This window comes from Dermochelys coriacea, chromosome 1 (genome assembly GCF_009764565.3).
Source record: "Dermochelys coriacea isolate rDerCor1 chromosome 1, rDerCor1.pri.v4, whole genome shotgun sequence".
Taxonomy (NCBI): domain Eukaryota; kingdom Metazoa; phylum Chordata; order Testudines; family Dermochelyidae; genus Dermochelys; species Dermochelys coriacea.
In genome coordinates this window covers 225,379,943-225,392,121 of record NC_050068.2, presented here as the reverse complement: position 1 = coordinate 225,392,121, position 12,179 = coordinate 225,379,943, and the positions used below count along the sequence as shown (strand labels likewise).

Here is a 12,179-nt window from a genome sequence, read left to right as displayed (position 1 = left end):
ATAATGTATCCGGTACTCGTCCCATGTCTTGAGCCACTCTGCTGCTGGCTCTGGTCTTCAATTTTCAGTTACAGGGTCTGCAGGCAGAGCAACAGGAAAGACAAAACATGCATCCAGGTCTTTGTAACATATGCACAGCAACAAAGCTGTTAGGCCTAACAAAGACACGTCCCCCATTAAGCTGCCATGTATGAAGTTTCTCTTGTCACCCTCTCTGATTTCCTACTATTGACGGAGTGCTTCCCACCTACGTGGCTTTGACGCTCACACTATTAAATTATTGTAGGAAAGCCAGGTTATGTTAGCTTAGGACAAATTTATGTTCAGTTTTGAAGGTAGCACAAAGGGAAATGAATAATAACAACTTGTACTTTTTAGCACCTTTCATCAAGGGATCTTAAAATGCTTTTCAAACAATAATTGTAATTCTTTTTAAAGGTGATGGGACTGAGGTTCTGGGAATACAGACCACTTGTCCAAGGTCACACAGGAAACTCTTTGGAGAGTTGGTAATAGAACAGAGATGTCCTAACCACCAATTTCCTACTCTCATAGACAACACTCCCTCCCTCTCAGGTATAATGAAGACTATGTTAAAATGTGTCAATGAGTTTGTAGATTCACAGAGGTGTAGTCTATCTAGTATGACCTCCTGTATATCACAGGCCATTAAATTTCACTCCGTTACCCCTGTATTGAGCCCAGTAACTTGTGTTAGAGCATATTTTCCAGAAAGCCATTGAGTCTTGAGTTAGGTCCTGTGGTTCTGTCATGTTCATCATGATCTATGGTTTTCATCTTTTCTCCCTAGACAACTTTGTCCAGAGACCTTCAAGACCATCAGCAGAAACAGTCCATCACAACCCCCCCACCATTGAACTGTTGCATCGTTCTAGATCGCCTATCACCACCAATCACCGGCCGTCACCAGACCCTGAGCAGCGGTCGCTGAAGTCCCCATTGGACAACACTATCCGCCGCCTGTCACCAGCTGATAGGGTCCCACCAAGGCATCACCAAGAGAACAACCATCAAGAGCCCTACCCTCTCTCAGTGTCTCCTATAGAGAACAACCACTGCCCGCCTCCTCCTGAAGTACTTCAGAAGCCTGCCAGCCCCCGCCAAGAGAACACCAGGGTCATCCAGCTGATGCCCAGCCCCATCATGCACCCTTTGATACTAAACCCCAGGCACTCTGTAGAATTCAAACCATCACGTTTGTCTGAGGATGGGCTACACAGGGAGGTAAAGCCTATCAATTTGTCCCACCGGGAAGAGTTAGCATACATGAACCACATAATGGTGTCTGTCTCCCCTCCTGAGGAGCATGCAATGCCAATTGGAAGGATAGCAGGTAAGTAATATTCTCCAGTCATGTACAAACCCATGGTCTTCATTTAGCATCTGCCATGCACTAATCTAATGAACCATGTAATATCATTAGGAAGAACCTTTTGAGCTTCCTTTGGGCTTTTATAATATTACAGAAGGAGACAGGCAGCTTGTAAGCTTCACAACTTCCATTGTAGAGGCTGGGAAGTATTACTGAAACCAGTTACACAGATAGGTAAGCAGAGGTGCAGAATCACTTGCTCAAGGTCACATAGCAAGTAATCAGTGGCAGAACTAGGATTAGAATGCTGGAGTCCTGCCTCCCAGTCCCCAGCTCTGCCCACTCCCAGTTAGTTTTAAGATTAAACTCTTTGAAATAGAGCTTGCCCTACTGGAGTAGTTAATGGGCCTCTGAGCGGTGAGAAACAAATATTCTAAATTGGCCCAGGGAGGGGAAAGCCCCATCAGCAGTGCAGCAAAGTTAGAATGTCTGAAATAAAAGGTTTTATGATAATATTAATGACCCATTCTGCAATTTCCACAAGTTCATCAATGACTGGACAGCACTTTAAGAGCCTTTGGTTTTGTCTCAGACCCTTAATTCCTTTTGCCAGACATTTACTGACCAGTAAAAACCTCAGAATGGCTCATAATTACTGACGTAATACCTTCATTATGGGGGAGGTGGGTAAGGGAGGAACGTTCATCTCCAAATTCTACAATTGGCACCGCTCTATTATCTGACCAAAAGGAGCAATCAGCAGCCTCTGTGACACTTAACCCAAGATTTACTTACCTGGCAATAAAAACAATAATCAATGCAATAGATTAAGCTAGTATAAACAGAACCACCCCCTGTCATTCCCCTCCAAGACAGTACTCCACTAGACATCCAGCTGTTTCCTAGGAGCCTCTTGGGAAGGCTACCATTTTCGTGCGCAAAATTTTTAAGGAATATTGCTTGTGGAACATAGAAGAGATGGTCAAGATTGTCCCACTCACAATGGGGTTTGATCCTGCAAAATACTGAAGAACTTCTGGAAGGTGACTTGAGTGGGAATTGAAGGCACTGTGCATCATCTAGGGAGTGCTGAGCGTGTTGTAGGATCAGGCCCAATCTTGGGAGATGGTCACTCTGGCTCTCCTCAGAGAGAGCTACTTTGTAGGCCTCTCTGCTGTACCTCATTACTAGCACTGTCCCTTTTTACAGATTCAAATTTACCTCCATCCCACACAAACCTCAGGCATTGTCTCACTTTTGTTATCGTAAATAATTGACATCACATCTGCTGAATCAGGAAACTGAGGTTACAGAAAATGTTTTTTGTGCGTAAAAGAGAACTGTAAATAGATCAGGGTGGGGGGAAATCCAACCGCTTTAGAAATATATGCTGAATGCCCCAAATAACCAAGTGAAGAGGACATTCCACACATTTATGCTAACATAAAACTTACTTCAGAAAATAAATGTCAGATTTGCAATGTCTAGGCCCAGTCAGGGGCACAGGCTTGTATTTGGTATCAGACCTCCAAGTTGTCCCTCATTTTAAGGCCTCACTCAGTCCTAAAGTTCCTTGCAACAGAACAGGGGGCCTCTTCACTTTTATTGTTAATAATTATTTACCTCAAAAACAAGGAATCATTTAATTTTAAGGTCAAAAGGTACCATTATGATCATCTAATTTAGTACATAATGCAGATCATAGACTCTCACCCTGTTGAAAGAGAAGTTGTAGAGTCATTTACATTACAGGAATGAATCCCACCGTATTTTAAGTTTCCGGCCTGAATGACTTTCTTATATCTCTTCTTTTGGGTGTCATCATATATTGGGTCTCACATATGGCCTGTAGCAAGTTGACAGGTACACTTGGTGTAATGTCAGAGCAGGCACTCTGCTGGGGACCTTATCTTAGCACTCTACCTTCCTGGAGACTTCAGGCTGTGCAATGGGGTGAGGGAAATCTTAAGGTTTGGGTTGGGTTTGTTTGTTTAAATAATGTGCATTCTCTAAAATAGTTTAAGTTCTAAAATAAGATACAGTAAAACTTTAGAAAACTCTGTAATATTTTAAAATAAAACAAAATTCCCCATACTACAGTTAGCCAACTCCAGTCTCATATAGGTTCTGTAATGGGTGTGATATCTCCAAAAGAAAGCATATTGGGCATTGCAACAATCGTCGCATTGGTGTTGTGTATTTTGCTCTTTACCCAATAAAGGAACTACCTGGGTACAATGAAGTCCAAATAACCATGTTTATGATTATATACAACATGCAAGGCCTAGCTATGTATATCCTGTGATGCTCTGGCAGAGTTTGGATAGTTTCTGAAACACAGGGAGGGCCACTGCAGGGCTCACAAGCTCTTTACAGTGAATACTTCTGAATTCCTGTTCACCACAGCCAGATACTACTCAGTGCAAAAGCACAAATGGCCTGAGGTTATGCCTATGGAAGTCAAAGGAAGTAAATTTCACTATTAACTTTAATGAGAGCATCACTGGGCCCCAGCAGGAAAATGTTCTCGTAATAATGTGCTCCTTCTACCTGTCTAGAGTACTTGGCATAAAGTCGTTTAATTTTGAACGCAATCTGTTTCTATGTCACGATTAACCCCTTACGTCAAGATTAACCCCTTAACGGTTGGAGTTTCCCTCTCTTCATAATACTACTAGTGTCAGGTTAGGTGCTTGGTATGTTGAGAGATATGCTGCTTTGACTTAACAAAAGAACCTTGAGAATTTTAATAATAATATCACCTAACTTTTATATGGCACTTTTCTTCATTAGATTGCAAAGCACTTTACAGAGGAGGTTGATATCTACTCAATTCTATATAGGTTTTTTTACTACGCTCATCACTATAGTATCTGAGCACCTTTCTATGAGGAAACTGAGGCAAAGAAAGGTGGAGTGACTTACCCAAGGCCACCCAGCAGGCTTAGTAGCAAAGCTGGGAATAGAACCATGAGTCCCAATGCAATGCCTTATCCACTAGACAACATTGCCTTCCCAGTATATACTCCCCACAGCAACGCAGAGGAACTAAAAATACTCCAGAAAGCCATCCTAAATCCTTAGTGTTGTGAATAGGTTAGTGAACAAAGGAGAGTCTTCTCAACTGTTCACAAATAGATAAGGGCCTTATCACTGCATAACATAAAAAAAGGGCAAACAGAATCAGAAGGGGTAGAGTTGACCCAGGGTGACTGTCTAGGCAAACATGGCATTTTTGCCTGGAGAAATGGATTTTGCAGGTGATCATTGTGTCCCTGTATGCAAAGGTGGAAGAATCCATTATCCCTGTGTGTAGGTGCTAGTGCAGAAAAAACGTCTGTGCAGGTGTGAGCATGCTCTGTGCCCACAAGTGGCGGCTGGGAGTTTGCAAATGAGTCTGTCAGAATAGAGACCTCTCTAAAAAAATGTCATCCCTAAAATAGAAACATATTTAAATTTTAAAATATCAAAAGCCAAATTCTATCCTGGCTTACACCCTCCCACTACTATGAGGTTGGAAAAGGTGGGAATCTGAGCAGAATTTGGCCTTAAACCCTCCTCATTTAAAATTTAACACCCCCTCCTCCCCAAAAAAAGGAAAAACTTACACACAGTTATTTGTTGTTGTGCCTATGGGAGACATAATATCTATGATGGGAGCATGGGCCACTGCAGGGTAAAATCCTGGAACTCTTGAAGTCAATGGGACTTGTGTTATTAACATCAACACCAAGATTTTACCCCCAGGACCTACTAAATTAGTGCACAGCATCAACTCTCTGCATCTGCCAATGGTCTATGTGTGGCTAGAATCAGACACTTAAGAGGAAGATGTGAGAAATCTTGCAATATAAATTGTGTAATAATTGGCCCACAGGGTCAATTAGAGGTTGGCTTATGCCCTGAAACATCCCTCATGGTTCATGTGGATGTGCCTATTACCTGTATAAATGTCCATTGCCGCTCCCGAACCCCTTTGGGGAGCCTTGAGTCACTGCAGAGTACCTTTGAGCAGTCCATGAGCTCCCAATGTTGTTGTTTTGGGGAGTGGCTGTGTTTTGCTATAGCAGCTCTTCAAGGAAGAGAAGTTAGTTAATTAATCCATAGCACAGACCCCACCACATGAAGTTCACCCTTACTTCTGGGCTTGAAATTTTGAAAGGAGGTGATGACATCCCTTTACCATAGTTTTTCCACAGCTCCTCTGTAGTATAACTGAGAATTAGGAAGTATCATTTCTGTGAGAGGGGGTGTGTGATGGAGGGTATCAGGAAGCAGTCTTATAACCTCTCCTACGATAGTGCTTGGGGTGTGCTATAGACCTCCGGGATCTAATTTGGATATGGATAGAACCCTTTTTAATGTTTTAAATAAAGTAAATACTAATGGAAACTGCATGATCATGGGAGACTTTAACTTCCCAGATATAGACTGGAGAACCAGTGCTAGTAATAATAATAGGGCTCAGATTTTCCTAGATGCGATAGCTGATGGATTCCTTCATCAAGTAGTTGCTGAACCGACTAGAGGGGATGCCATTTTAGATTTAATTTTGGTGAATAGCGAGGACCTCATAGAAGAAATGGTTGTAGGGGACAATCTTGGCTCAAGTGATCATGAACTAATTCAGTTCAAGCTAAATGGAAGGATTAACAAAAATAAATCTGCAACAAGAGTTTTTGATTTCAAAAGGGCTGACTTTCAAAAATTAAGGAAATTAATTAGGGAAGTGGATTGGACTGAAGAACTTATGGATCTAAAGGTAGAGGAGGCCTGGGATTACTTTAAATCAAAACTGCAGAAGCTATCGGAAGCCTGTATCCCAAGAAAGGGGAAAAAATTCATAGGAAGGAGTTGTAGACCAAGCTGGATGAGCAAGCATCTTAGAGAGGTGATTAAGAAGAAGCAGAAAGCATACAGGGAGTGGAAGATGGGAGGGATCAGCAAGGAAAGCTACCTAATTGAGGTCAGAACATGTAGGGATAAAGTGAGACAGGCTAAAAGTCAAGTAGAGTTGGACCTTGCAAAGGGAATTAAAACCAATAGTAAAAGGTTCTATAGCCATATAAATAAGAAGAAAACTAAGAAAGAAGAAGTGGGGCCGCTAAACCCTGAGGATGGAGTGGAGGTTAAAGATAATCTAGGCATGGCCCAATATCTAAACAAATACTTTGCCACAGTCTTTAATAAGGCTAAAGAGGATCTTAGGGATAATGGTAGCATGACAAATGGGAATGAGGATATGGAGGTAGGATATTACCATATCCTAGGTAGAAGCGAAACTCAAACAGCTTAATGGGACTAAATCGGGGGGCCCAGATAATCTTCATCCAAGAATATTAAAGGAATTGGCACCTGAAATTGCAAGCCCATTAACAAGAATTTTTAATGAATCTGTAAACTCAGGAGTAGTACCGAATGATTGGAGAATTGCTAATATAGTTCCTATTTTTAAGAAAGGAAAAAAAAGTGATCCGGGTAACTACAGGCCAGTTAGTTTGACATCTGTAGTATGCAAGGTCCTGGAAAAAATTTTGAAGGAGAAATTAGTTAAGGACATTGAAGTCAATGGTAAATGGGACAAAATACAACATGGTTTTCCAAAAGGTAGATCGTGCCAAACCAACCTAATCTCCTTTTTTGAAAAAGTAACAGTAACAGATTTTTTAGATAAAGGAAATGCAGTGGATCTAATTTACCTAGATTTCAGTAAGGCATTTGATACCGTGCCACATGGGGAATTATTAGTTAAATTGGAGAAGATGGGGATCAATATGAACATCAAAAGGTGGATAAGGAATTGATTAAAGGGGAGACTGCAACGGGTCCTACTGAAAGGCGAACTGTCAGGTTGGAGGGAGGTTACCAGTGGAGTTTCTCAGGGATCGGTTTTGGGACCAATCTTATTTAATCTTTTTATTACTGACCTTGGCACAAAAAGTGGGAGTGTGCTAATAAAGTTTGCAGATGATACAAAGCTGGGAGGTATTGCCAATTCAGAGAAGGATCAGGATATTATACAGAAGGATCTGGATGACCTTCTAAACTGGAGTAATAGTAATAGGATGAAATTTAATAGTGAGAAGTGTAAGGTTATGCATTTAGGGATTAATAACAAGAATTTTAGTTATAAGTTGGGGACGCATCAATTAGAAGTAAAGGACAAGGAGAAGGACCTTGGAGTATTGGTTGATCATAGGATGACTATGAGCTGCCAATGTGATATGGCTGTGAAAAAAGCTAATGCGGTTTTGGGATGCATCAGGAGAGGCATTTCCAGTAGGGATAAGGAGGTTTTAGTACCATTATACAAGGCACTGGTGAGACCTTCCCTAGAATACTGTGTGCAGTTCTGGTCTCCCATGTTTAAAAAGGATGAATTCAAACTGGAGCAGGAACAGAGAAGGGCTACTAGGATGATCCGAGGAATGGAAAACTTGTCTTATGAAAGGAGACTTAAGGAGCTTGGCTTGTTTAGCCTAACTAAAAGAAGGTTGAGGGGAGATATGATTGCTCTCTATAAATATATCAGAGGGATAAATACAGGAGAGGGAGAGGAATTATTTAAGATCAGCACCAATGTGGACACAAGAACAAATGGGTATAAACTGGCCACCAGGAAGTTTAGACTTGAAATCAGACGAAGGTTTTTAACCATCAGAGGAGTGAAGTTTTGGAATAGCCTTCCAAGGGAAGCAGTGGGGGCAAAGATCTATCTGGTTTTAAGATTCTACTTGATAAGTTTATGGAGGAGATGGTATGATGGGATAATGGGATTTTGGTAAGTAATTGATCTTTAAATATTCAGGGTAAATAGGACTAATCCCCTGAGATGGGATATTAGATGGATGGGATCTGAGTTACCCAGGAAAGAATTTTCTGTAGTATCTGGCTGGTGAATCTTGCCCATATGCTCAGGGTTTAGCTGATTGCCATATTTGGGGTCGGGAAGGAATTTTCCTCCAGGGCAGATTGGAGAGGCTCTGGAGGTTTTTCACCTTCCTCTGTAGCATGGGGCATGGGTGACTTGAGGGAGGCTTCTCTGCTCCTTGAAGTCTTTAAACTATGATTTAAGGACTTCAATAGCTCAGACATAGGTGAGGTTTTTCATAGGAGTGGGTGGGTGAGATTCTGTGGCCTGCGCTGTGCAGGAGGTCGGACTAGATGATCAGAATGGTCCCTTCTGACCTTAGTATCTATGAATCTATGAACCTATCATTAGATGTTTTTAGACCATCAGCGTGGACCCAACAATTTGCTGTAGCTTTGGGCACCAGGGGAACTTCATGATTAACTCTGGACTGTTGAAGGCTGCCTGACCGTATACAGCAAGAGAGATACATCAATTTGTGCAGATAGTTTAGAAGCTCCAAACCAATCTGTGTATTAATACTCAAGCTCTGAGTGGGGTGGGCTTCAGCGTCCAAGCTGCAACTTCAAAGCGTTGTCTACAAAGTTATTTTTAGAGCACTGGTATGAGCCCTGCTAGCACAAGTTTGTCTATCCAGGCAGGGAGACCTGCTCCCGTTTGGTCCAAAATGCTGTGTAGATGTACACTATTGGCATGCAGTGCTTATCGACCAGGTTACCTTAGCAACTGGGCTCTATTTAATTTCATGGACTGACTAGTGTGTTTCTCCCTTTCCAGGAGTCTGAGGACAAGCAGTGTTATGTGTAAGCTACTGAGAGGCACGTCTTTCACCACAGCAGTGTGTTAGATCACTGCAACTGAATAGTGTAGTAATTCTTTTATAATAGCTGCCAGGATCGATATTTTGCCAAAGCCATGAGAGTGGGTTCTACTCCCAGCTGTGATTTGTAATCTCTGCCTCAGTTTCCTCATCTGTAAATTGAGGATAATGCTTATCTCACAGAGTTGATGGAAGGCACCTTCACTAACCAACCTGTGTGCTTGCTGAGGGGGAAATTTAGTTCAGTGCAGAAGACCAGCGCATGGGCTATGCACGACTCATATTCCACTTAAGCCTACAAAACAGAACTTAAGATGTGCATAAACCATGTGCTAGTCCTCTGCAAAAGGATGAATTTCACCTGGAAGTTCAGTAAGGAACTGATTTCTGGGTTTCCTATCCCTTTATATTCCTCTAAGGGGGTTTATAAACAGTAATTTTAAAAAATAAACAAACACCAATTCACTGTATATCTTTTAAGAAAGTTTGAGTTTAAGATTTGAGCTGTAAACCCATAAATGTTGATTTTTTAACTTTTATGATGAACTGAAAAGCTTATTTTAAAAAAATGAGAAAAAGAAATTAAACTGATCAAGATCCCAGATCAGTGTAGGCTTAAACATTGCAGAAAACACATTTCAAAAAGAAAAGAGTTGGTAATCAGTTCTTCTTTAACTTACCTGCCAAGACTTGGGTTCAGGAAGTCTCTGTTTTCTCTCTTAGGCCTCATTTACACACATATTTTGTACCAGTCTAAATATGTCAATTAGGGGCTGATTTTTTTACTTAACTAGTTAACTGGTACAACACCCCTAGCGTGGACACAGTCATACTGGTACAAAAGTGCCTTATACCAGTAGAGCTCATTCCCCTTTCTGTACAGGACATAGCCTCATAGAGCTTATTCTACGCTACCGCGGTATGTCGACCTATGCTACGCAACTCCAGCTACGTGAATAATGTAGCTGGAGTTGATGTACCTTAGGTCAAGTTACTGTGGGGTCTACACTGTGGGGGGTTGATGGGAGAAACTCTCCCGCCAACTTACCTTACTCTTCTGGTCGGGGGTAGAGTACAGGGGTCGACTGGAGAGCAATCTGCAGTCGATTTGGCGGGTCTTTACTAGACCCGCTAATCGACCGCTGGTGGATCAATCTCATTGTTCCCGGCTGTAGTGTACACCTGCCCCTAGTATTAGCAGCTTTATACTGGTGTAAGTGCTTCTACACTAGCAGGATTGTACTGTTTTAATTATATTGGTCGAGTTTTAACAGTACAACTTTTGTGTGTGGACAAGCCCTTAGTTGGCTGGGCAATAGAAACACAAGACGGGTGTAGTGACTTTCCCAGAGTCACACAGTAGGTAGAGTGGTCCGGCTACACCATACCACAAAATGAAAGCATCCTTTAAACCTCTCTATGTCTATGACCAGGTCCCCAACCACACTTGTTTTTAAATGCAGATGAAGCCTAATTTGAATTCAGTGTTTCTGTAGTGCCTTGCATCCAAGGACTCCAAGCATTTTACAAATAATAATGAATCAAGCCTCATAATACCCTTTCATTATTACCCTCAATTTACAAACTGGAGAAACTGAGGCACCTGGAAGTAAAATGATGACCAAGGATGACCAAGGACAACAATGCCCTATAACAGAAACAGAACTTTCAGTGATTGTATGGCTGTCCGCTGGTGCAGCAAAAACTCAGAATCATGGGCTCAGGTCACAGCAGAAATAAAGCCTTTCAGCTCCCCTTTCAGTAATGACTTGTCTACATGGGGCAGACCAATTGACATAACTATTCCAGAATAACTCCCTTGTGTGGACACTGTTCTGGAATGAAAGTGATTTTATTCTGGAATAATTACTCTGCTTTCTGAATGAAATACCAGTCACTGTTATTTTGCAATAGTGTCCATGCAGGGAGATATTGCAGGAAAGTTATGCTGGAATAACTATTCTAGTCAGTTTCCCTGTGAAGACAAGCCTTCAGACTCTCCATTCAATTATGTGCTTAGCTGTCAGATATGATTGCTGCTCCTCCCCTCTCCCGCTCACCTTGCTGCTGAGCAAGTTAAAGTGTTAACATCATTGTGCAAACTGAGATGCTAGAGAGTGAACTGTCTTGCAAGCTGCAACTGACTGATCTTCCCTTCTTTGCAAGAGAGAAATGTTGACAGCTCAAGCTATTCAGATTTGACTCTGCAATCTGTACCCTTATCTACATGAGGGACATCTTTGAAAAAACTACTTACAGTTGTACCAGTGTAGCAATGTGGAAGCCTGACTGCACGCAGGGCTTTGGCTGTCAACACAATTTTCAGCACTGTGTTGATTAGATTTCCTCCCAGCAGGGTTAGACGGCCCAGTACTGAGAATGGTGTCAGCAGCTAGTGTTTACACTAAGACTTTGTCTTCACTGCCAAAAGAGGTATATTGTTTTTTACCACAGGGGTAATTAACTTTCCTGAGCTCTCCTGAGGTAAAAACATAGTGAAGATCAGACACTGCAGTTTTACTGTGAGGTAAATTGTGAGGTTAACAGCCTTATGTCCCATCCATAGTTAACCTCATTAAAATTACCTCACCTAAAACTGAAGTGCCTTATCTTCACTTTGTTTTTAACCTCAAGATACCTCGCATGTGTTAGTTACCCTCAAGTAAAAAATACCCCCTTTTTAGCAGTGAAAACAATGCCAACCAGACTCCTAATGTTGCTAACACCACTGCAGCTGGATCACTTTTATCAAGGACGTGGCCTGTGATTCTTTCCCTTCAACTGTGCCATCCAATGAAAAGATCATTGGTCTTGTTTAAATACTTGCCATGATCCAGAGAAATTTAATGGATGATGTTACATGCTTAATTAACCTCTTCATATGCTCCATCCTGACTGTCAATCAGCAAAAGCAGCAAAAGAACAAGAAGTTCATGGAGTAAATTTAATCAAGGTGCTCATGAAAACAGAATCAAAGAAGGTAGGATATATAGAGCTGGCTCTTCAGGCTTATCAAGAAGCACTGGCTAATTCAGCAGCTTTGTGAAATAAAAGGCTCATTTAATCAAGTGTTAAATTTCAGGCTATCATTTTAACATGTGGGAAGTACAAAATGCGGCTAGTGCTGTATAGAACTCTAAAATAAACACAAGTGA

The 12,179-nt window shown here is 41.6% G+C and overlaps 1 protein-coding gene across 6 annotated transcripts in view; it reads left to right on the top strand.

Annotated features, from left to right (window-relative positions):
• ETV6 (ETS variant transcription factor 6) overlaps positions 1–12,179 on the top strand; it is a 177,294-nt gene that overhangs the window by 141,969 nt on the left and 23,146 nt on the right. For 3 of the 6 annotated variants that reach the window (XM_038371028.2, XM_038371020.2, XM_043515116.1), the window contains 2 exons: positions 439–576; positions 812–1,354. In XM_038371028.2, the coding sequence (XP_038226956.1) occupies positions 439–576; positions 812–1,354 (681 nt within the window). Of the gene's footprint in view, positions 1–438; positions 577–811; positions 1,355–3,266; positions 4,204–12,179 lie in introns of those variants that run through there. The other 3 variants (XM_043515125.1, XM_038371036.2, XM_043515129.1) reach the window with 2 other exon arrangements.